The following is a 25,623-nucleotide window of genomic DNA, read 5'->3' as shown; positions in this document are numbered from 1 at the left end:
GCCCGGATTCAAAGGAAGAGACCAGAGGCCCCACCACGCAGTAGGGGGTATCTCAACGTCATATCCTAAAGAAGACCGTGTGAGATGAACTACATTCCACAGAGCCATGTTTGGAAAACACAATCTGCCACAGTCCCCTTGAGAAAGAACTCTGCTACCCTGAAATACCTTCCACCAGGTAACCAGGTTTTGCTTTGGAGAAGGGGAAATAACCAGACTTCTAGAGATTACTGGACACTGGCTCTGAACGGACACCCAAGTGGCTGTGGCGCTTTGATGAATGGAGAACAGGCATGAGCTCAACAGCATGCACCTCCACTCCTTAAGGCTTGTCTGGTGACAACGTCTCCATTCCCCAAGGGGACCAGCCAGTGATCTGGTGACAAGCTGATGACCTTGGATCACTTCCATCATGGAAGCCATAGCAATGTTTTCTCATTGGAATAGAGGATTTAAATATGGATGTGCCTTTCCTGCTGCCCATGCTTTTGCTAAAACCACCATCCGTGGACACACTGAATACCCAAGTCACAATCGTGGTGTTTACTGGAGAGTCAGTGTAGGGAGGAGACAGTGCCGTCCACAAATGAAAATGAAATGTGGACAAATTGTAGAATTAATATCGAATCTTCATCTCTTTCAGACTTATCAAGGGTCCTGTCTGGCAATTTGAGACCAGCGGGCGTTATGTTTCAGGGAAGAATTAGTTAAAAGAATGCTGCCCCACCATACCACAGTTGAAATTATGATGACAGATGAGCTGAAGGAAAATAAAATGCCTTCTAATTTATTACAGGAAAACATTTCTTCAACTGTCCACCAAGCTTTCTCCAAGTTGCAGACCTGGAAACATGTTGATCACTTGATTCCATTTTTTAAAAAATCCATCATAACTTTTATTCTCACAGCCACACTCAAAACAGTGCCTATGTCCCGGGGTTGCACCACATGAAATAAATCTGAACTCTTCCCCAGGAGCTGAAGCTGTGCATGGCTCAGATTCCTGGCGGGAAGTCAGCTTTCTGTCCGTCCATTTCAAATGGACTCCTGTCTGGATCCTGGCCCCAAAACCACCAGGGGACCTGCCTCTGACCTCCTGGCCAGCTCCTGGCTGCCCTCCAAGTGGCCAAAAAGCACTCTGATGTCAGCTCTGTCCCTGACAGGTGCCAGTGCTATGGCTTCGGGCTCTCCTATTCCTCCGGAAACAGTTCTGTCTGTTCTCTCGGCCACTGGCAGTCAGACCTGGCTCATCACGGCACTGCCCAGGCCCGGCCTCATTCCTGAAGTAGGAATGTTGGCTTGTGGGGCTAGGTCTGTTTGCTTTCTTAAAGTCTCCTTGCCAGGTAAGTTCAGACCCAGCTTGTCCTTGAATAGAAGTGTCAGCAGCTGCAGAAAGGGTCTCAAGATGGTGATATGCACTCATTCCTCCCTCGATTCGCTCAATCGCCTTTCACTAATTCTAATGATACATGGTCTCAGAGCTGTGGGCTGAAAAAGGAGCAGGGAGGTCCTACTGAGGAAGAGGACAGTAGCAAGTGGTAATAGTGTAGCACAGAAGTATGAGTTACTAACTCCACATGGTGGGGGGGGCCCATGGGGTATCAGGGAAGTTGTACTAGTCAGTTGTCCCTCATATGCAAGGAGGAGAACCCCATTTCAAACCAGCTCAAACAAAAAGGAGATTTGCTGGCTCACCTAACTGGGAAGTCAGGAGTATCTGCTTCAGGTATAGCTTGATCCAGAGGCTGGAGCAATGTCGTCATTCAGGCTCTGTCTGTATATGGTTTTCTTCTGCATAGAAGTGCTCTTTTTATGCAGGCGAAACGGTCACCAGCAGCTGCAGACTCATGGCATCACAGGTAAGCAGGGACAGCAAAAAGAACGCTTCTCTCTTGCAACATTCTACCAACCTCAGGGAGGAATCTGATTGGTCCTGTTTGAGTCACATGCCCATCCCTGATCCAGTCTCTGTGGCCAAGAGGGGTTGGATCCTCTGAGTGATCAGCTTGTGTCATATGCCCACCCCTCCGGCAGGGGCAGAGCTGTGATTGAAGCCCTACCAAACTACAAAACATGAGGGAGTTCTCCAGAGGAACTCGAAGAAGGCGTGTGGGAAAGCATGGTAGGCAGATGAAACTCGCTTTCCCAATCAAGTGCTGAAGGTCTCACTGAGGAGGCTGCATGTGAGCTGGGCAGGATTTACTGGGGAGATGGAGGAGAGCAGAGGGAAGAGGTATGGGACAGGAGTGACCCCAGAGAGTGGCTGAGAAGGAGAGCGCCACAGGCTGAATGTTTGTGTTCTCCCTAAATTCCTAAATTGATGGTATTAGGAGGTGGGGCCTCTGGGTGGTGATTAGGTCACTAGGGTGGGGCCCTCATGAATAGGATTAGTGCCCTGATAAAAGAGAGCATGTGAGGACAGGGAGAAAATGGCCATCTATAAATGAGGAAACAGACACCCCCACAAGAGACTACATCTGTTGGTGCCTTGATCTTGGGACTTTAAGCCTCCAGAACAGTGAAATAAATTTCTTTGGTTTATAAGCCACCCAATCTATGACATCGTGCTATCATAGCAGCCCGAGCGGAGACAGAGGAAAGCAGAGGAGACATCACCCAGTGCCGTCTGCCTGCCTCACTCTACCCCTCATCTCTCCAGGGCTGTCATGAAGTTTGAATCTGGGGGGTGGGGACTGTGGGTGCAGTGGTGAGAGGTGAAGAAACATACAGAACCCAGACTTCCACTTGGGCTGTTTTGAAAAAGGAATCTGGCACCACAAAATCCCAGCTGAAAGCACACTCATGCGCAGCATGAGGGACCCAGTGGGAAGCAGGAGCCAAACGAGCAGGTGCAGCTCCCGAGACCTTTCTGGCAGGTGCGCCTGGTCTCTGCAGGGAGCTGGCTGCAGTCTCCGGGGACAGGAGGGGACAGCCACTGTTGGGCTTTAATAGCAGAGGCAGCAGCACAGACGAGCCCAGAGCACACGGTTTGGAATCTAGCATCCTGGATTTGAATTTTGTTTCTTTTTTCAAAAATAAGTAAATATACAACTATACAAAAAAACCCACTCATAATTCCACCACCTAGAGATGACCACTGCATAGCATAGCAATTTTAGGTAGATCCTTCTATACTACATTTATTTTCTTACAAATATATATGTATGTGTATTATAATAAGCTCTATGCCCAATGTGGGGCTCGAACTCACAACCCCAAGATCAAGAGTCATATGCTCTACCGACTGAGCCAATCAGGTGCTCCTACAAATTTCTATATTTTTCGTGCAACATATATAGAGACAAATGTATGTACCAACTGTTTTATATGACAAAGGGGGGTCCTACTGTTTTATGATCTTTTTAACAGGGATATGTATTAACATTTTTCCATGCCTGTCCTTTCATTTAGCCATGAAGAATCTGAGGTCCAGAGGAGGAGACTTGCTGTTGTCACACAGGTGGGTCAGCGAGCTCCCCCCGAGCTGGCTCACTCAGGGCCCTTTCCAGTCCGCACTGCTGCCATGTGGAGAGTTCCCTTCTGAACATGACACTTGTGTTCAACATGCCTCAGACTCCCCCAGAGGATTCCAGGGCTCACGCGCCCTCAACCTCACAGCAGCCTGCGGGGCGATCACATGACTTCCTGGCCAGGACTCTGGGCCTCGCCTCCCCTCGCCCTCCAGCTAGAGCCAGTCATTAGGCAGACGGATGGCCCTAGACTTTACCTCTGGCCTACAGACAAGGTGTGGTTGGTTCAACCAAAGGCCATGGGTACACGCTGAGCATTTCCAGACAGTCAGGATTCATCTTTGGGCTGTCAGGGGACACATGGTGTGTTCTTCCTGTGGCTGGACAATGAATACGCTTTGGCTCCAGGAAGGGAGCTATTCATCAGCAAAATGTCACATCAGTGGACATCAGGGGCTCTGACATGCATCCAGCCTCCTGGGATTCAGCTCCATCACGCTGAACCTTTCCCAGAGCTAGGGCAAGAGTAGCAATTCAAGGACAACAGGGGACACACCCAAGAGGACTGCAGTCCACTGAGACCAGGGAGGAAGACCACAGGAGAGTCAGGGCCCACGGGTTAAGAGCGCTGGCTTCAGAGCCTATCAACCTGGGATCAAAGTCCCTTCCAGCCCTTGCTGGCTGTGTGACCTTGGATGTGTTCATTCCCTCTCTGAGCCTCAGATTATCCATAATACCTATCTCCTGGGTTGTTGGAGACTAAATTAGGTGACAGCATAGAGCTCTTAGCACACTGCTGGACACATGACCCACAATCAATCATTGTTTAGCTGGTGGTTTTGAGAAAGGAAAGATACCATGTAAGTGAGTACAGGTGCATGATAGACATACCACACCCCAGTCTATGCGTTAATCATTCTCTAAACTGGACTCTATGTAGCCTGCCTTCTTAAACAGAGGATTCAGAATTAACAGCGCCAAGTGATTATAACCTGCCCCCATACAGTAACACTATAGAGGCGACTGGGTGCGAGTTGAGTTATTTGGTCAAATGCTAAATGGCCCAACCCAAGGTGACTCTGTTCTAACAGTACCCATATGAGCTTCTACAGTTTGCTGGTCTCCTCCCTCAACATCATTCCCTCCTCCATCACCACCAGCTTATGGCCTGAGCTGAGAAACCAGATAAAAGGGCCCGTTACAAATGTACGTAAAGTACGAGTTCATAGGTTCTCAGAGAGGACCCAACTCTTCTGCACGGAAAAATGCTTTCGTGGAACTCTGAGATTGTTACCCAAGGCCTCTGACTCACTTCCTGCTCCTCAGCCTCATCCTGGATGGCTGAGGTTTTGAGGGTCAGACCCCCCAAAAAGTGACCATTATTATGCTCATCTGATGTGACCGCTCACATGGAGAGTGCCTCGAGATATTTTACATATAGAATTACCATCACTGAAATGATTGCCGTCTTCCTTTAGCATTTTTCTAGAAATTAGACAGAGATTTCATCTGAGTTGGACGAAAGCCTCTGAGGAGCTGGGTTTCTTGTTCCAGCCCGTAAGGACACTCTGAAGACAATGAGGAAGTTATCCCGAGGACAGCCAATGCGTGGCCTCTTCAAGACAGCCTGTGTTTCCGTATCACATGATCGCTCAGCTTGTTCTCCTCAACTCACTCTGTTCCCAGGCATGTTCCTCGGTGTCTTTATCCTGCGCTCATGGAGCCCTCAGCCAGCAGACATTTGCAAAGCTTTACACTGTGCCAGGCCCTAGGATGGGCACCAAGGTCCTTGCCTCCAGAAGCCCCCATCTGGGGAGGGGAGCAGACAGGTAGCAGAAGTCAGTCCTACCTTGTGACCAGGATGTAGCAGGTATGAAGTCCCTGGGCCCTCTGATGAAAGTGACCACCTCTTCCCCTGTAGGAAAGGGGGAAGCTTGACTGAAGAGAGAACATCCGAGCTGAGCTTTGAATGCCAAAAAGGAGGGAGGAAAGGTCCTGGCAGAGCAAAGAGCTTGAGTAAACGCACAGCGATGTGAACATTCACAGCTTGTCTGGAGCTCAGGGAGACCTGGGGCAGAGGCTGAGGCCAGTGTGCAAAGGTCCCATCAGCGTCCAACAACCATCATAGAGACAGTCCGAGCAGGACTGGAAAAGGACCCAGGAATCCCCTGGGGTCCCTTACCACTTGGCTGGAGCTGATCCCAGGAAGTCCCCAGCCCTGCTTTAAGATTCAGGAACTCAAGGTCCCCCATCAATCAGGTCCACTCTAGACCCGGGCAGATCTTCCAGAGTCTGTGACCACCTGCTAGAGGCAGCACGTGTGGTCAGGCTCCAGCCCCGAGTTCCCGTTTCCACAGAGCAGCTGATCCTCTGGCCAAATACGCTAAAAATAATCTCGGGTAGATTTCCAGACCAGACTCTGACGCATCCAAACCAAAAAGACTCAAAGATTTTGCACAGTTGATGAAAACTAAAATATCAACAGGCTGCTCCAGGTCTCGGAGCACTCTGCCCGACCCGTGATTCAGCAAGAGATACTTGTTCCCTGAGCACCTGCCAGACGCAGGAGGAGAGCAGGGAGTGTGACACCAACCCTTAAATAAACCAGGGTTCATCTGTTCAGCAGCTAACAAGAGTGAGGTGGCTCTCTATATATGACCTGGAAAGCTCCTGAGGCACATCAAATGTTAAAAAGGCAAATTGCAGAATACACAGGATCTCAGATACACTAAATTTCAAAGACTGTGTGAGTGTCCATAGAAATGCACGCCCCACTCCCAACAACCCTGTGCAGTAGGAGCATGAACCCCACGCTGCAAGTGCCATTATTAAGGTTCTGTGAGGTTAGGTCATTTGACCAAATGGCTAAACTGCAGAACTGGAATGTAATCACACCACCACTAGGACTTCCTAGAACTGGAATAATACACATTAACTCATTCATTCATTCAACATACATGAATTGAATGTCCACTGTGTTGCCTGACACTATTTTCACCTCTGGAGAAAAAAAATGTTGAAGGATACTGGAGCGCTGGCTGGCTTGGGCAGTAGAGCATGCAATTCTTTTTTTTTTTTTTTTTTAAGATTTTATTTATTTATTTGAGAGAGAAAGAGAGAATGAGTGGGAGGAGGGGCAGAGGGAGCAGTAGATCCCCTGCTAAGCAGGGAGCTGGGGGAGGGGGGTTCCCAGGACCCCAGGATCATGACCTGACCCTAAGGCAGACACTTAACCGACTTGGCCACCCAGGCACCCCAAGCATGCAACTCTTGATCTCAGGGTCCTGAGTTCGAGCCCCAGCTTGGGCGTGGAACCTACTTTAAAAAATAATGACGGAAAACACAAATGAAGTCCCTACTCTCAGGACTCTTCTGGTCAGGGACTGCCTCCGGGATGGAAGTGATAGAGGGTGGGAGTTGGGCAGATGAAGGAAAGTATTAGCCTTGTCTGTACTGTTTGAGTTTTTCAAAATTGGAATTAACCCTCTATTTGAATAACTAAACTGTACTTGTAAGATTTTTACTAAAAGGTCCTTTTGCCTTTGGATGTATTTACTCTCCAGGCCTACTGTCCAGCTGCCAAGTGCTCATTTCTGGTAAGTTTAGCTTATTTATTTTTTTACATTTAAATTCAATTTAGTTAACATACAGTATACTATTAGTTTCATGGGTAGAATTTGGTGATTCATTAGTTGCATGTAACACCCAGTGCTCACTACATCAAGTGCCCTCCTTCATGCCCATCACCCTGATAAATTTTGTTTAAATTACCACAACAGTATTGTGCATTCAGAAAAGTAAACTACAGGGACATCTGGGTGGCTCAGTCGGTGAAGCGTCTGCCTTCGGCTCAGGTCATGATCCCAGGGTCCTGGGGTCGAGTCCCCCATTGGGCTCCTTGCTCGGAAGGGAGCCTGCTTCTCCCTCTGCCTGCCACTCCCCCTGCTCGGGCTCTCTGACAATAATGGCCACCCAGACGTGTGAATATGCCACCCTACACGGCACAGGGGAATGAAAGCTGGAGATGGAATCAAGGTTGTTAACCAGCTAATCTTAATCGAAGGACATAAGCCTAGATTATCCAGGTCGGCCCAATTAATCCCAAGCATCCTTGTCCACGAAAGGTGGAGGCAGGAGCATTAGTATGAGAGACTTGAATTAAGAGACTCAATTGGCCATTGCTGGCTTTGAAGGTGGAAAGTCTGTCTGACTCCAAAGCCCAGCTCTTCACACAACCCTATATATGTGGACATTAAAAATTGTGACCCTGTGTTTTCATATGACAAATACGTTCTGGAATATACGAGCCATATACTTTTGTTGGGGAGAAGTATTTGCCATGAATAGTTGTTTGTTGCTGCCATTTAACATTTGTTGTTGTAACTTTTTTACACATTTTCAAGTTGTCTGGTCTGGTGCTTTTTCCTTTGGGATTGCGTCCATCATCTAAATGCTATGAAAGACCCTTCCAGTTGAGAGATGGGGGAAATGTTTACACGCATTTCATTCTAAAGTTGTGTCATTTCATTTCTTAAATTTAACTCTTTGGTTTATAATTTCATTATGACCAAGAGTTGCTGACCATGAGGGAAAAGTTCCCTGCAACACTGTAAAGCTGTGAACAGTGCCAAATAACTCCCCAGGAGACATTCAAGTTTGGCCAAAAGCAATCCCAAATGTGACACACCTAAATTACAAGCATTCTTGCTGTGTCCAGCAGGGCTCCTCACACAAGCAGGCCCAGGTTCAGATTTCCTTGTCTTCCAGTTCTTACCATCAGAGTAGATGCTGGTAGTTTTCCTGGACCTCCTCACCCCACCACACCATCTTCAACCTCACTCGGAAACAAGGGTCTGACCGTGGGGCTCCCTGTGCTCCCTTTCCCTACCTGTGATCTGCCACCACCAGGAGGAAGGATAGAAGTTCCTCGAAGCCACCCTAACTGCTGACTGGTGTCTGCCTTGGTGGAGACGACCAATCATCAAAGAGGGGATGTATGGGGGTGCTGGGTGGCTCAGTCGGTTAAGCATCTGCCTTCAGCTCAGGTCATGATCCCAGAGTCCCTGGATGGAGCCCCGCGTCAGGCTCCCTGCCCCCTTGCCCCTCACCCTGCCCGTGTGCTGTCTCTCAAATAAATACATACATACAATCTTTAAAAAAAAAAAAAAAAGAGGTGATGTATGTATACACCACCAGATTGGCAACATCCAATATTCTGTTAATGTTAAACGTTGACAAGAGTGTGGTGGAACTGGAACTCTTGGGGGCGCCTGGCTGGCTCAGTCAGCAGAGCATGTGACTCTTGATCTCAGGGTTGTAGGTTCGAGCCCACGTTGGGTGTAGAGATTACCTCAAAATAAAATCTTTCAAAGAATGATGTGGTGGAACTGGAACTCTTGTACACGGCTAGACGGGGTGACATTCGTACAATCTATTTGGAAAATAATTTGGCATTATCTAGTGAGGCTGAAGCCACACATAACCTGGGACTGGGCAGTCAACGTGCATTTCCCACATCAGACTCTTTAGTCTCTTGTTTATTGGCCAAATTTCCTCTGTTATCAGTAACTTTTAACCAATCTTTCTTCCGGTTGCATGAATCGTATCAACGTTTTAGGGGTTCTTTTACATATTCTGGGTGCAAAGACCCTTCCTTATCAATAACATGTATTGCAAATAGCTCCTCTCAGTTTGTGACTTGTCGTTTTACTTACTATATGGTGTCTTCTGAGGAACGGGCATTCTTAATTAATATTTATTAATGTCATAGTTAGTGGGGTTTGTGTTTTAAGAGATCTTTTCCTGCCCTAAAGTCATAAGGATATTTTCCTACGTTATCTTTTAAAAGCTAGACTTTGGGGGCGCCTGGGTGGCTCAGTCAGTTAAGTGTCTGCCTTCAGCTCAGGTCATGGTCTCAGGGTCCCGGGACCGAGTCCCGAGTCCAGCTCTCTGCTCAGCAGGGAGTCTGCTTCTCCCCCCCTCTACTCCCCCCTCCCCGCCCCGCTCGTGCGCTTGCTCACTGGTATTTTGTTTCAGATTTTTGTGTTCACAACTGAGCTTGGCTCGTATTTTCCCTTCTCATACGTGTTGTTTTTTATCAGGTCGCACTAGCCTTGTAAAATGAATGAGAAAATGATTCTTTTTTTTTCTAAACTCTAGAACGGTTTGTGTAGAACTGAAATTAATTATTCCTTGAAAAATAGAACTTCTCTTTAAAGTCAACTGGAGAAAAAAAAATAAAGTCAACTGGATCTGCTGTTTTGTGAGAAGATTTTTAAACTCTGATTCAGTTTATATAAATGTTGCAGAACATCGAGGTTTTTAAATTCTTCTTGGGGCACTTGGGTGGCTCAGGCAGCTAAGCATTGGACTCTTGACTGTGGCTCTGGTCAGGGTCCCAAGGCCCATGGTCCCAGCCCGAGTCAGGCTCCCATGCTCAGCGGGGAGCCTGCTTGAGATTCTCTCCCTCCCTCGGCCCTTCGCCTCCTCAGATACATACACACATACATACATACATTCTTCTTGAGTTCTTGTTTTCCAGCAATTTTTCCATTTCATATATTTTCAGACTTAATGAAGCATCAAGTCACAAAACTGTTCATTTTCATGTCTTTTATTCTTGATAAACCCTGCCAAATTAATTGCATTAGTCTTTTCTAAGAATCCACTGTTTAGCTCTGTCAGCCATCTATCGTATCTTCGTTCCCCATTTCGTCAATTCCTCCACTTATCTGCATTATGTTCTTTTCTAGTTATTGTCTGCTGTTCGTTTCTAACGAAATGGAATTGCGGCCAGAAAATCCGATGTGACGCCAGTCCTCTCAATTTTGTTAATACTTGCTTGATGGCACAGAATCCGGTCAACTTTTATAAATGTGCTGAGTGCTGGAAAAGAATGTAAATTCTGCAATTACTGAAAGCAGTGTTTACCTACGATTTTATATAGTGACTGGTATATATGTATGTATGTAGGCACATATAAAGTCCAGCTTGTTCACTGTCATTTAAATCTCCTATATCCTTATTGATATTTGGTCAGATTTTCATTCGTATGCCTTGAAGCTAAATTAGTAGGTATGTGCTAGTTTAGAATTGTTGTATCTTCCTGGTAAATCGAACCTTTTACATTACGTAGCCACCCTTCTAGCCCTAGTAAAGCTTTTTGCCATCAAGCCTATTTGCCTGCTGTCAGCATAACTACGTCAGTTTCCTTTTCAGGAAGCTTCTCTCCTCCTTTTCTCTTTAACTTTTCTGCAACCTTACATTTTATGTGTGTTTCTGACAGAGGACATATAGCTGTTGTTTGTCTGTTTGTTTGTTTGTTTGTTTGTTTGTTTGTTTGAGGTAGGCTCCACACCCAGCGTGGAGCCCAACGCGGGGCTTGAACTCACGACCCTGAGATCAAGATCCAAGCTGAGATCAAGAGCTGGATGCTTAACCAACTGAGCCACTCAGCCGTCCCTATAGAGCTGTTTTTTAAAATCCAGTCTGAAATTTTGCATTTTAACCATTTTGTCCATTTACATTTATTATAAGGAATTTTATGTTTGGATTTATTTCAACCATCTTATTGCAGACTTCCAATTTGTTCTACCATTTCCATGATGATTTTCCTTCTGTCACGCTTTCTTCTGTAATGATTATTTTCCCTCATTCCACTTCTCTACATCCACTATTATACCCTCTGTCTTTTTAAGTGGTTCCACACACACACACACACACACACACACACACATGACCTATCAAAATCTAAATTTAATGAACACTGATGTTAAGAATTTTCTTCAAAATGATCCACAGCGTGGGAGATGGAGTGAAAAATCGGTGTGGAGATATGATTCATCATATATTAAGGGTAAATTGGGTTAGAGTTCTTTATACCATGACCTTTACTTTTGTAATGCTTGAAATTTTCCATAAGTTAAAGAATATTACAGTTGTCAGTATCTTCACCCTCCTCCTGAGCGAGACAAGGATTGTAGAGCATTTATTCCAGTGGCTCCAAGGTACACGCCACCGTTGCTGGGGTTTGTTGTTGTTGTTGTTGTTGTACTTGGCTGTTGTTTTGCTTAATTTAACCACAAATTAAGTGACATCATCATCATCACTTTTTTAAGTTTGTTTAGAGTACCTGACACATATACTACTTCCTTTGCTCACCATACCTTCCTGCAACTGTGACCTTTCCATCCGCCTGAGGGATTCACACATACTTCGTGGGGCCCCCTCACCCCACAGCTTCCCCTGCACTGTGTCAAGTCCCGACTGGCAAAGGAAACCTACGTTTACCAGCCCAGCTGACCTCTGGATATGCTAAGGTCTTGGGACTCACGATTCCTTTGCTAAGGAGTTCCCCAGTCCTCTGGGAGGAGGCAGAATATTGGCCCCAAAAGATGTCTCCATCCTACTTCCCAGTCCCTGGGAATGCGTTACCTTAGACGGCAAAAGGGAATGAAGGTTCCGGGTGGAATTGAGGTTGCTAATCCGATGGCACTCACGTGGGGGAGATTAGCCTGGATTATCAGGGTAGGTCCACTGTAATTACACGGTGGAAGAGGGAGGCAGAAGAAAAAAGAGAGGTAGCCGGTGAGAGGGACTTAACCTGCTGTTGCTGGCTTTGGAAAAGGAAGGGGCCATGAGCCCAAGGAACGCAGGCCGCCTCTAGAAATGGCAAGGCAGCAGATACTCCCCGAGAGCCTCCAGCCCTGCAGACACCTTGACTGTAGCCCAGTGAGACCCATGTCAGACTTCTGACCTCCAGAACAGTAGGAAAGGAAGTACTTGTTGTTTCAAGCCGCTAGGCTGGCAGTAACATGTTACAGCAGTAACAGGAAGCTAATACCCCCCCACCGAAGCACCATCACCTGTCTGCTCCATGAGGTCAGAAGGACCTCAGTCCCAGGCCGTGACGGTGAACACACAAACTTTAGAGCTAGAGAGGCCCAAGAAACCGCTCAGGCCAGCCAATTATTTTAAATAAAACTAAGTTCAGACAATGGAAATGACTTGCTCGAGGCTAAACAATTTATACCATCCTAGGCCACCACCCTACTTTCTGCTTCCTAAGCCAGAGACGCCCCAGGAACAGACACCACTGCCAACTCACTCATCATCATGGCCAGGTACCGTCAGGGCCCAAGACATCCCGAGGGAACTCGGGACAGCTGGGAAAACACAAGCGTCAGCCAGGTAGGACCAGGAGAAGGGGTCTAAAATGACAGAGACGGCCATTCACCCAGGACTACGAGAGCAGACCTGTGCCAGACGCCCACCTGGTCAGCTCAGTCAGGGAGACGCTTTCACCTGAAGCTTTAAAAAGGCCCCTTGGGCACGCAGCGAATGGCATACTTGAGGCCTGCTTTCAGGAAGCTTAGCATTTCATGCCTCTGCCTAGAGCCAAAGCTTTGGGCTTTGGGCAAATTAGCAAAAGGTACTTCTTCCACAAGACATCTTTATCCATCTGTCAGAAAAAAACTGTCATAATATACTGATTCCATTAGAAAACGATACTTTCCTCCACATCCGCCAGAAAACTATCTGAGATTCACTCATAGGTATTACCACATCTATGAAGTAAAAGGTACCCCCTTGGATGCCAAGCCCTTGTGCAGTGCACAACCTGCAGGAGTGTACCCAGCAGCCCTGCTTGGCTGGCTGGTCTCATCCCCTTCACTGACCTTATCTTCCCCCCACCCCCACTCCAGGCCTCAGGCCCACTAGAGAACAGCCTTGACCTTCTAATTCACCATTTTATGCATCACTGGAGAACAATCTTGACCTTATAGTTTATCATTTTATGTATGACTCCTCACTAGAGGCCCCAGCTTTTACTCCTCCCCTCCTGCAGACAGCAGGCGTTGAAGAGGAGCAAGAGAAGGCCAATGGTCTCATTTAGGGAAACACCTGAGATGGGGGGCAGGATTTGTGAATTCTAACTGAATGGAATGTCCACGGGCCAGGAGACCGTTCAGGCCCCAGCACAGACCACGGAGAAATCCCACCCAGTAGCTGGGAGAAGGGAGTAATACACTCTGAGCTTCCTCAAACCTCATTTTCCTTTCTGTGAAATGGGTATGACTGTAGGACTGCTGGGAAGGTCTAAGAAAGGACAGGAATTCATGCTTAGTGCCTTGAAAGGGCTTCCTATCTGTGAGCTATTGTTATTACTATTATTCCCAGTATCATTGACCCCAGGACATCTGCCCTCCAGGCTCTCAGCCTTGGGGCAGAACCTGCTTTTAAACAAAACTGGGACAATCTGCGTTTCTAAGAGACCACATGGCTGGGAGGAGCGGGGCGAGTGTTAGAAAGAGAAAGCATTACTCACCGAACCAAAGTCCTCGATACTGGATTACTAGAAAAATCCAACCTCTTTCAACCAGAACTGGTTTTGTTGGGGGACAATTTCTGACACACAGTGGAATGAGCCCAGATTTGCCTCCCGGTGGCTCTTTGCACTGTCTCCTTCCAGCTGGCCGCCTCCACCCCTTCGCCCCACGGCTAGAGTGCGACCAGGTACTTCCTGTGTCCTAAGCCTTCGTCCACACCAGGAGGGCAATCACAGAACCCACCTCACGGGGCAGCTGTGTAGCGGGGTGGGGGGGTCCGTGAGGTGATACTGTAAAGCACCTGGTCTGAAGGGGTATCTTATTACTCTCAGCTGGGAGACTCTGGCGCACGACAGGGCAGGCGACAGAGGAGACACTACAAAGCCCCTGATCCCATTGCCTTTGTTTCTTCCCACCCCTGTCCATACACCCACCATTCTGACATGGCTGTCCCCTCCATCCGGCCAGAGTATCGAATCCTACCTTTCCGACAAAATTACCAAATGCATTTTTTTTCATATTACTACGTGTTTCAGTTAGAATGAAATTCAGCTGTAAGTAAAATCCCTGCCCAGCAGTGGCTGAATCAATAAAGTTGTTTAATTGTCTTGTGTCACAAGTCACCAACTCATCCACAAAAACGTCCCCAAAGCTTTTTTTTTTTTTTTTAATAACTTTTCCAGGGCCTCCTGGGTGGCTCTGCTGGTTAAATGTCCGACTCTTGATCTCGGCTTAGGTCTTGATCTCACAGTTGTGAGATCGAGCCCCACGTCAGGGCTACATGTGGAGCCTACTTAAAAAATAAATAAAATAACTTTTCCGGTCAGCCACCCCCAGTGTGCCAGCTTCTGGTCCTAGAGACTTACCACCTCAGGGCTGCCTCAGCTCCGTAACCTGCCAGTGGCTGGAAGAAAAGGAAGCTCCTGGTCTTTGTTTCTTTTTCTTTTTAAACAAGGGAGCAAATTCCTCCCAGACTCCTCCTAACAGACCTCCCCTTACATTTCAGGGACCAGAACTGGGTCACCAGCCCCCTCCTAAACCAATCATGCCCCAGGGAAATGAGATCTGTCTGGCTGGATTATACCTGTCACAGCTCCACCCCGGAGGCCGAGGCAGAGACTCGTCTGGAACTGGAGTTAAGTCAGCAAGAGGGGTAAAGTGCATGCCACTTGACATGAGGAGCCTCTGGAGGATCAGAGGAAGCAGCTGGAGCCCAGAGTGCTTAAGCCCCTCATCCAAGGCCACATGTGACTTTGCAGAAGGTCCAGGATGAACACTCGGCACCGGCTCAAGCAGCTCCCCCCACTTCACCCCAGCGCTTCTCAACTAACTCCAGCTCACTCTAAGCCCCCGAAGGACAGAAACCCCATCCCCGGAACTCCCTGAGCGTGGCCAGAGGCATGATATGGACAAAGTCAACACTGTTACAGAACAGAGCCCCCAGTGCACCCAAATGTGCCTGACCACCTAGAAAGAGCTTGGCAGGCAAGTCAGGAGGAACCCAGAGGCTGACCAACAGCATCTCTATAGCTGCCTGGACACCCGCCAAGCTGCCCCATTCCCCAGGGCTGACCTCCTATTTCTGAGGATCCTAACGATGCCCCCCGAGGTCTGTGCGTTGCCTCTCGGGCTGGGGGCTGGGAGCCGTGCACAGAAGTGGGAATGCAGAATCCAAGCAGCCCACCCCACCACCCACCCCTGTCCTGCCAGAGCCTCCCGCCCATGCTGTGCAGGCGCCATTCCAGAAGAAACTGAGCAACACCCTCCAGCCTCCGAGATGAGGCCTGTCCCAACAGGTCTTCCTGCCTCTACCAATCGGAGGGGATCCCTTGAAGAAATTGTCACACTCTGGCTATTTCTGTCTGTTTTTGTTCCAGACTTCTGGGAGGCAAATGAAAAGCGAGCAGACCTCATCAACGTGCTAAGAATATCTCAGAAGTCAGTTCCACCACCTCAAAGAGAGCTGGAGAGCTCACAGCCTGGCTGAGGCCTGTGCTTAGTGATAAAAGAAATTGTTTACTAAATCCAGGCACCCACTCAGGCCTTTCTGTGGTAACTAAGAGCAAAGGCTCCCAGTCCACTGGGGCCACACGTGCTGGCGAGGGGGGGGGAGGTAGACTTCATGCACTCTGCCTCCACTTCCAGACGTTCTTCCCAGATCAAACAACTCACTATGCACAAGGCCCATAGCAGATAAGGTGAGCAGCCTGGGGAAAGGGCAGGCAGCCAGCCCCCCAGGACACATGAGCCCCCTTCCACCTCTTTCCAGGGCATCTTTCCGCTGTCATCAGAACCCACCCTGCTCAGCCCACAGCTCCGTAGCAAGGCATTACTTCTTACCCGTGTTCACAGAAAAGTTTTAATTCCCCTTGTAAACAAAACAAAACAAACAAAAAACCCCACAAGGGCAAAAAATCATGTGATGTGGGAGAGGAAAGGTCTCACTTACTTGCCACGCTCTCTTTGGCCTGACCCAGGGGAAGCCAACCCAGCAGCTGGCAGTTTTAAACTTTCCTTTCCTTCCACAAGTTTTTCTCAGAACAGTGGCTCCCACTCCTCAGAGCTGAAAAGTCTGCATACCTTGAAAGTATGCAAGCTGCAGGGCTGTGCGAACAGAGTGGAATTTTCCATTTATAGAATAATAATCTTCATACCACTCTAGGGGCCGGTGTTCTTGTGGTCAGAGCTCAGAGCTCAGTGTCAGCAATCTGCCACCCTTCTGCGGGCTCTTTTACTTATTTTTGGTGGGAGAGGGGGAGGAAAAAAAAAAAGGAATGACTTTTTAACTTGAGTGCCAACACAAACTTGAAAAAGGAACTGGTTGGCAAGTGCAGAATATTACTGCCTGGTTTCATGACTTAAATCAACCGTTAGGGAGTAGGAGGTGAAGAAGAGGCTGAAAAACATATCTTCAACCCTTCATGCAGACAGGTGGCTAGAACAGGCATCATGTTGCTGCCCCACGTCCTTCCCTCTGCCCGCCACCTGGCTTCCGGACTGCTCCCTGAGGGTAGGGGTCCAAGCAAAAGGCACCCGGCCCCACCGCATTTCTCTTCATCGCTTCCCGTGTGTTCCACATACATACACAGACTTAGAGTCTGAAATACCTTCAGGGTCCATGTGTAACGGGAAGGCCACCAAGCCATTCGCGAAGGGGCCTGAGTTCTAGTTCTGCCTGTGACATATTCACCTTGTGACCTTGAAGAAATCCTTCTCTTCTCTGGGTCTCGTTTTCTTTATCTGTAAAGTAAGGTTGGATTGAATGATCCCAAAGGTCCCCTGCACAGCTGACAGTCTGATTCCTTCATTCATTCCAAAGTAAACTGGTGCCAGCATGAGGTTCTGGGCAGCCCCTACGGGGCCATTCTAAACCTGCTGGACACAGCCAGACCCAGAAGCATAGCCTCCTGCCTAATGAGCGCCGTCAGCACCAGCGGCCCCCCACCCCTGCTTCCACAGCCGGAGCACCCAGCCCAGCAGGGGAAGGAAAGTCCTGACCTGCCCACCTTGCCTGCCAGCCCAGCCACCAGGGGAGGCATTTTCCCAGTCCCACAGAACCCTAAAGAATCCTTCCCCTACCTAAAACCTTTCCTACTTTCCATTTTTCAAAAGATGTTGTCCCTTCTCCTGGGAAGGGCATGACCACCTCACACCCTCCCAATCCAAAATCTTCCAACTTATTTTCCATGTTTTTTTTTTTACAAAAATATTTGGCTCATTTTAAAGTATTAAATTGTGACACTAAATATGCTTTATTTTTCAAGCTGCACATACACCCCATTTTTTTATACAGCCCCCCCACCCCTCGCGGGGTGAGAGCTTCACACACACACACCAATCACTGCACGAGGGTGGAAGACTTTCTGGCCCAGCCCCCATCCCTACCTAAGTCACCAGCTAATGGCCACCCAGTTCTGAACACCTGTTGGGAGTCCGCTGCGTGCTGTAGGGAAGTCCTGATGCCCCCACTACTTACTACAGCAAGAACCATAACCTCTCTGAACCTCAGAGCTTCGTGCGAAGATTTCACCCAGCTGAAAGCTCTCCAAAGCACTGTGCAAACGGAAGTTACTCGATTGTTGGGCAGCTCTGTCTTGACGACTGCATCCTCAGAGCGCGCCAAATCCTGCCTCTCCACAGCTTTTCCTGCTGATGCTGGTGAGGGGGGAGAGGGGGCTTCTCGGAAGGCTGACCTGGGTCATTCAAGACTAGGAGGAGGGTGCGCGAACCCTCGGGCATTCCCCCATCCCCACGCCTACCCGTGTCCTCGGTGAGTCTCGCCACCCGGCCGAAGGAGACCCAGACCTGGTCACCTGCTCCAAACCCAAAGCACAGCGTTCAGGCGAACGCGGCCCCCAGCAGCAGCCCCTCCCCTCCCTTCCCCTGGTCTCCCCCTACTTCGCCCTCCCCTCCCAGCAGCGCAGGCAGGGTACGCCCCTTCCCCCCCCCGCCCCAGATTCACCAATCGGTGTCCCGAGCGGCGCCCGTAGCGCAGGGGGCTCTGGTCAGCAGCCAATTAGCGCCCGGGCCCGAGGCGGCGCTTCGCCCGCCCCCTCGCAGAATGAAAGACGCCCGCAGCTGGCAAGGCTGGCGCAGCGCGCGGGGCGCGGGAGCCGCGCGGGCCGGAGCGGAGCGCGCGCATTGCCCGCCCGCCCCCGGCGCGCCCGCCTCCGCTCCGCCTCCGTCCGAGGCGCGGGCTAGGAGGCCGGGGCGGGGTAGCGCAGGGGGCAGGGCCGCGGCAGCGAGGCCGAGTCGGGGCGGGGGGGGGGGGGGAAACGGGGAGGAGCGGGGCCAGATAAAAGGCTGCGAGGCGGCCCCACCCCACGGCAGGCCGGCGGGCAGGCTCCGCGCTTCCCTTCCGTCCGGCCCGCGCCGGCCGCGGGGAGGCGGCGCGCGCGGCCCGCAGCCCGCCCATGGAGGCTTTCCCCTGGGCGCCCCGCTCGCCCAGCCGCGGCCGCGCCCCCCCGCCCATGGCGCTCGTGCCCAGCGCCCGCTACGTGAGCGCCCAGGGCCCGCCGCACTCTCAGCCCTTCAGCTCGTGGAACGACTACCTGGGGCTCGCCACGCTCATCACCAAGGCGGTGGACGGCGAGCCGCGCTTCGGCGGCGACGGTGGCGGCTGCACCTCCCCGCCCTCCTCCTCGCCCTGCTGCTCCCCCCACGCGGGGACCGGGCCCGGGGCGCTGGGGCCGGCGCTGGGGCCGCCCGACTACGACGACGACGACGACGACAGCGACGAGCCGGGGTCCCGGGGCCGCTACCTGGGCGGCGCGCTGGAGCTGCGCGCGCTGGAGCTGTGCGCGGGCCCCGCCGAGGCCGGGCTGCTGGAGGAGCGCTTCGCCGAGCTGAGCCCGTTCGCTGGTCGTGCCGCCGCTGTGCTGCTGAGCTGCGCGCCCGCCGCTGCAGCCACTACCGCCGCCGAGGTGGCGCCGCGCGACGAGCGGGCCCCGGCGTGGGCGGCCGAGCCCCGGCTGCACGCTGCCTCCGGGGCGGCCGCCGCCCGACTGCTCAAGCCCGAGCTGCAGGTGTGCGTGTTCTGCCGGAACAACAAGGAGGCGGTGGCGCTCTACACCACCCACATCCTGAAGGGACCCGACGGGCGAGTGCTGTGCCCGGTGCTGCGCCGCTACACGTGTCCCCTGTGCGGCGCCAGCGGTGACAACGCGCACACGATCAAGTACTGCCCGCTCTCCAAAGTGCCGCCGCCGCCCAACACCCGCCCGCCGCCCCGCAGCGCCAGGGACTGCCAGCCCGGGAAGAAGCTGCGCTGAGGGCCTGGGCTCCCGTCTGCTGCCACCTGACGCTACCAGGGTCGCCGCCTGTCCGGGCTCTCATTTTCGGTCTGCGCACCATCTTTCCCTCTCTGTTCGAAGGCGTGGAGCTCGGCAGTTACTTCAACTTGGGAAGTCTTGGTTTTTGTTTTTTTTTTTCCAAAGCAAGCCTGCCGTACGGAGTACTTTCCTGTCGAAGAGCGGTTAAGACTGGACGCTAAAATATTAATTTGTTTATCTCTGGTTTCTGATTTGTGCACATCCAGGCGGTGAAGGCTGGGTGTGTATTCCACTACCTGAAATACGGCAACTTAATGGCGCTGTTTATTTACCGTATAGGTCGATCTATTTTAGATGCGCATCAGTATGAATTGTCTCAATCTAATCTCGGATGTTTAGTTTTATGGAGGCACTTTACTAGGTCTAGAATATTTTTTTAAAAGCCTCATAACTGAACTGAAAACTGGCGATTTTATGGAATGTCGGAAAAATTATTTTATTGTTTGGAAACTATTTCTTAGTTGTCCTTAATCAGTTATTCTAATTCCAGGTGAAGCAAGCCCCTGGCAGCATCACCGTTTTGAGAAGTGAAGGCTTCGTAAACTTTCCAGTATTAATTTGTGTGGGTACTCCCTCCTTGTGGCTTGTAGTCAGTCTCGGCTGGAGGTGTAAAAATGCACAGTTGTAGCAGGTAGAATACAGCTCCTTGTCCTTTTATGTACCAGATCTTCTTACGACTAAACTAGCAACTAGCATTTCCACCTTGAAAGTTTGTGCCAAGTTATAATCCTACCGTGTATACACTTGGAAATTGGTGCTGTTTAAAAACTTGTGTATTTATACAGTAACAGTATATGAATTCATTTATCTTGCCTATAACTTCGCTGCTTGGCCTTTTGTCCATGCACCCATCTCCCCGTTTCCAGTTCTTGAAAAACATTTGTGACCCTAAAATCAAAAGGGAGCAGTATGCTCAATTTCAGGATTCCCATAGTTCATTCCAGCTGTTGCCTCTCAAACTAAATGAAAGCTGCAATCCTTTGAGCTCCGGAAGGCTAATATAATAACCTGTGTTCAAGAAGGTTCCACTATGGCTATGTCTGGCTTTAGGCACAGGCAGTCTTCAAACCAGAGTAAGCACTGAAGGAATTAATTGTGGAGTGGGGGTTGAAGACAAGGGAACACTGCCTCCCCGTGCTCCTTTTTTCCCTGGAAGACCCTAGTCTGTTTCTGGAATGCCACCGTTTATCCACAAAGGAGATTAGATCCTATCCCTAGGCGAACGTTCTTGACCCCTACTTCAGCTCCCACCGTCATTTACAGCCCTGTCAGATACCACACCGTGGCTTGCAGTTGCCATTAGGACAGATACAGGAGGCAAACACAGAAGTGAATTAGGATGAATGCATACAAAATGTACAAAATACATCACTATCTGAAAATGCCAGCAAGAGATCTAGCCCTATAGATTGAAGTAGGAGAGTTCAGCTCCTTTATTAAATGTTAGACTGCTTTTATATCAAACAGCTAACTATACACAGCAAATGGCTTGAAACACTCTTTTGAGCGTGTAACAGAGGCTGAGGTAAACAATACTGGGAGGCTGTGCGCCTTTTTGGCCAAAGGAAAGGGCGTCAGAACAAGGGGGAGAGGTGCGGGCAAACAGTTAGCCAAGGGAAAATCCATTCCTGCTAGTCCAACGCCAGACCACAGAACTGCAAATGTGACTAGTCTTCAACTCAAGGAGCTTAATAAAATGTGATTCTCTTCTGTTGTGCTAGAAAATAGACCAGTTTAATTTTGGTCTCAGGGAGTTGTCGGGTCAATAGAATTCCTACTACCTCTCTCACTGCTAGTCTACCTTTTCAAAGAGCACTACAATGTATTCTCCAGCCCAGAAGGACTAGGCAGGCATTTGTATTTTCAAAGAGCCAAACTGTTACTGTGTTTCTAGGTGTCGAGCACATGGCTTTGACATGTTCAATATGAGAATCCCTCAGTGATGAGATGTGCCTAATAACGAATTTGACGTTGACACCATCACAGTTTTAGCAGCAACCATATCGTGTTCATTTAAAACACTCATAACTAGCCCCCCTCAAATCTGCCTGTTTTCCAGCTAAGGTTGAAACACTGGGAGTTAGTGCACAGAGAATAGTTACTACAGTTAATCTTCTAGAGATCTCTTAGGAAAAGTGTACTAACCACAGTCTAAGGCACTTAATAAGGAGCAAGCCTAGAACTCAATCTAAAACATTAAATACTTGCAAAATTAAATTTAGGGTGTGGGGCACCTGGCTGGCTCAGTGACATAACATGTCACTCTTGATCTTGGGAGTTCTAAATCTGAGCCCCACATTGGCAAGTAGAGTTTACTTAAAAATGGGGAAAAGAAACCCAGTTTTTCAAAGTTTAAAAAAATACATAAAATAATTAGTGTGACAAAGTTACCTTGTTTTTACAAGAACATGTCTGTATATTTGGCTACAAACAAAAGGCTGTATGGACTCCTCAAAAGAGCTTTACCAGCTGTGCAGGCAGACTGCCTTACCTTGCCTGTCCTTTTCTGGAGACGTATTTGTGGAGAGTGGCTTTTCATTTCTTTGGATTTTAATTTTCCTATGTAGTCCTTTTTAGAAGCTGCAGTATTAACTTAAATTACAACTTTTGGCCTAAATTATCAATTTTAAAATCTACAAATACGTCTACCTCAAGGGAAAGGGCAGGAAAGTTTCAGTGTTGGTCTCACCTTGTAGTCAGTGCTTAGCCAAATGAGGAACATTCCTGCATTCCTTCCAGTGTCCAGTCTCTATGTCAATTAGACTTGTAAAATTAGAAATGAATCTACAGTCAAAATGTCTTTGGTAAAAAAACTAAACACAGGTAAAGCACATAAAAACATCTCAACACATAGATTGCCGCCTCCTTGGAGGCCACTAAGGACAACTAGGGGATGTAGAGCCTTTTCTGGGCCACTGTCTCCACCCTCAGATCCACATGTATTAACAGCAATGGTGTTCTTATTTAAAAATGCAGAAGCCGCTGGGAACAGGACATTCTACACACAGTAACAGTGAGTAGGCTGGATGTTCAGCTTTCCTTTGACACCTGTGAATACCAGGGGAAGCAGGGGAAGGCTGTGAAGCCTTGAGTAGAAACTTAAGAGCAGGACCACAAAGCAGCAGCGGACTCTCCTGCCCCCACCCTGTGCTTGGGATTCCAACTCCTAGGACAAAGAACTCGGGGGCATAGTATTTATCGGAAAGGGTCCTGGCAGGAAGGGTAGGTTTGCAGGCTAGCCTATCAGACATGCATCCATAACTCATCTAAATAAATCAGTTTAAATGAATGGTCCCCTGGGGCCAATCAGTGCTGTCGTAGGTACAGTCCTCTTCTAACGACTGGGGAGACCTCAGCAAGTTACTGCCCCAAGTTCTAGAATTTGTTATAAAGAGCAGGCCCTCTCCCCAAAGACTAAGATTTCCACTTGTCTGAAATACTACATACTAAGAAAATTAAATGGTTTCCATCACCAGTAACATCAAACAGAAAAGTCTGCATCTGGTTATGTAAGTAAAAAAAGCATCAATACTCCCTACTCCCTCTTCTGGCCTTATTATATAGCTGTAACAACAGGAAGGCCCACCGCCACTCAATACTGGAAATAATTTGCATGTCTGTAGCCAGTACCAATTTGCTACTAATGCTCTCTGAAATTACATTTTTTCTAATTTCGGGGGGAATACCCAAGATAAGAAACCATCCGCCTACCCACACCCCATGATACAAGCTCACACAGAGGACAGCAAGGAAACTAAGGGGTTCCTTAATTAAGGAAGGAATCATCCTAGCCGCGTTTGCTTCCTATCTGAGTTATTTTCTTTGATCCTGAACACTGAGACACTTAATGGCAACAAAGAAACCTCAAAACAACAAACTCAACTGGATATACAAACTCACCATAATAAGTAAAACACTGACTGTAACTACAAACCAACACTAAAACAAATTCTGTAAGTATTTTATTTATCATTGAAGAAAAAACACAGCAGCAAGTTCTGTGTTGGCTTCAATAAGACCAAATAGTTAATCTCTGACATAGCTACGACACTCCAGAATTGAAGTCAACACAGTCATTACTACAAATTACTTGTTGAAAGAATCTATCCTGAAGAGAAAAGAAATTAGGAAAAAGAATTTAAACAATTCCTCCAAACCACACATTTATAAATATTGTCATATTTAAAATGCTTGAAAGGCATGAATTCTCCATTAATGGAAAAGCAGTTTGCTATTGGCAACAGAAAAAACCCAGCGATAGTTTACCAAATGCTTTAAAATTTAAAAGCTGTAACGGTTTTGGATTCACACTTGAGCAGTATTCTTGTCATTACAATAATGACGGCAAATTGCTTTATACTCACCTCTCAAGTAAAATCTACAGGAAATCCCACTGTATCCAATGTTTGTAATGTTTACTGCACTTATAGTGAACCTAAAAACTTTCTAAATGTAGTTAATATAGTAAATACCTCAAAATACTTGGAGGTATGTCTCAACCGCTAATGGCGTGGAAGTCGTTTCAGCCCCTGCTTGGAATTCTTCAAATACATTTTCTATAACAGAACCATACCTCATTCCAAATTAATATAGTATTTCAAGAACAAAAGAAAAAGATCAGTTCTATACCAAGATACAGGTGTTACTCCATACCTGACGGGTTCACATTTTAAATTTCTTTTTTAGTTTTTCTTTTTTGTAAACAAATGATTGATGAAATAATGCAACACCTTAAATTCCAGAAAATGGCCTGGCCGTCCAACCTCCTGTGGACACAGTGCACGATCTATCATAGAGGATTAATACAAGTTCATGCTTTTTGTGTTATGGTGAGACAACATTAAAGAATCCAATGTAGACTGCTTGAAGCACAAGTATAATCATCCTTGAATGGGATCAAACCTATGTGAGACATGAGTCTGAATCCATTATCTTGAGATTTAACGTCGTACCGTGGTCCATCCATCTTCATCAGTCTCGTTTTTAGTACGACGAAGTGATTCCCTATCTTTCTCAGCTCTCCAGGAGGCCTTCTCTTTTTCACCTTCTCTTTCCCTGTCCCGGTCTCTTTCCCTGTCCCGGTCTCGGTCCCGGTCCCGGTCCCGGTCCCGGTCTCTTGAAAGAGCTGGGGGAGGAGCACGACGAGGGCCTTCCCGCTCTTCGGCCCGCTCCTCTTTCCTGTCATCAGCACGCCTCCAAGAACCTGCTAAAAAGTTTAATTGAAAGAAAAAAAAAAAGAGTAAGTTTGTACTGTATTGTACCGGCTCAGACTAAACAGAACTTCAACAAACGAATGCCTCCAATTACTCAGAAATCGTGTACTATGAAAGTAACAATATAGAATCCCCATAAAAAAAAAAAAAAAAAATCAGTAAAATCTGTAATCATTTTGATACAATTTTTGGCAAATTCTTCAAAACAGCACACAGACTTAAGAGATACAACTCAAATTTGCCAACAAAAAGAAACCAATGGCCTGGGAAGTGTCCTAATTGTTACAATACTTTAGGGCAAGGTGACAAAAATCTGAAAGAAAATTTTAAAATTCAAAAAAACCCTTTTGGCTCTTGTTGAAGAAATCGTAACAGCAAAATGGCCATAAGCATGCTTTTCTTTACAGGTGTAAAGAGAAACCCTTGTAATCCCATCGTACAAATGAAAAAGTTTCGTGAGACAACTACTTAGTTAAGTGCAATGGCCATTTTCAACATTTTTAACTAAAGTTTCTCACAATTTCAGAGTAAGAACGTTTTATACTTTGTGCTTATCTACCAAGATCTTAAACAAATGACAAAACTGTTCCCCAGTTACATAAACTTCTAAAGCAATATATATTCCTTACCATCCAATCAGCCTACTACTATACTTTGAATTTAGGTATGAGTTTACAGAGTGACTATTAAGTTTATGAGAACTGTGAATTTTTTTTTAAAATTTTATTATTTGAGAGAGCAAGTAAGCTGGGGGGGGCGGGGGGGGCGGAGGGCAAGGGGG

General features: G+C 48.1%; 2 protein-coding genes and 1 long non-coding RNA gene across 5 annotated transcripts in view; 1 reads left to right on the top strand and 2 right to left on the bottom strand.

The window, feature by feature from the left end:
- Nucleotides 1-10,079: 10,079 nt before the first annotated feature.
- Nucleotides 10,080-18,406, bottom strand: LOC113251987 (uncharacterized). 3 transcript variants are annotated; one of them, XR_006408957.3, is made up of 4 exons: nt 18,261-18,406; nt 17,775-17,851; nt 16,906-17,038; nt 10,080-10,355 (listed from the first exon to the last, which is right to left on the bottom strand). It is a non-coding gene; the product is annotated as an uncharacterized LOC113251987 (long non-coding RNA). The 3 variants fall into 3 exon arrangements; XR_006408956.3 differs by lacking the exon at nt 17,775-17,851; XR_006408955.3 differs by lacking the exon at nt 18,261-18,406 and having other exon boundaries at nt 17,775-18,105.
- A 305-nt stretch (nt 18,407-18,711) lies between these two features.
- NANOS1 (nanos C2HC-type zinc finger 1) lies at nt 18,712-20,737 on the top strand. Its single transcript, XM_026494237.4, has one exon. It carries the CDS (start codon nt 18,712-18,714, stop codon nt 19,567-19,569), a length of 858 nt encoding a protein of 285 aa, XP_026350022.2. The 3' UTR covers nt 19,570-20,737.
- Nucleotides 20,738-23,578: 2,841 nt separating this feature from the next.
- The window catches only part of EIF3A (eukaryotic translation initiation factor 3 subunit A), a 34,871-nt gene continuing 32,826 nt past the window's right edge, over nt 23,579-25,623 (bottom strand). The window contains exon 22 of the mRNA XM_026494238.4: nt 23,579-24,835. Within this exon, the coding sequence (XP_026350023.2) occupies nt 24,570-24,835 (266 nt within the window). The 3' untranslated portion in view covers nt 23,579-24,569. The remainder of the gene's footprint in view (nt 24,836-25,623) is intronic.

The sequence above is a fragment of the Ursus arctos genome, unplaced genomic scaffold, assembly GCF_023065955.2.
Source record: "Ursus arctos isolate Adak ecotype North America unplaced genomic scaffold, UrsArc2.0 scaffold_7, whole genome shotgun sequence".
NCBI lineage: Eukaryota > Metazoa > Chordata > Mammalia > Carnivora > Ursidae > Ursus > Ursus arctos.
Note: the sequence above shows the minus strand (reverse complement) of the source record. Positions and strands in the feature narration are given on the sequence as shown.

What these genes read in the sequence shown, in the direction of transcription:
- NANOS1 (XM_026494237.4), top strand. Translation starts at nt 18,712, where the DNA reads ATGGAGGCTTTCCCCTGGGCGCCCCGCTCGCCCAGCCGCGGCCGCGCC.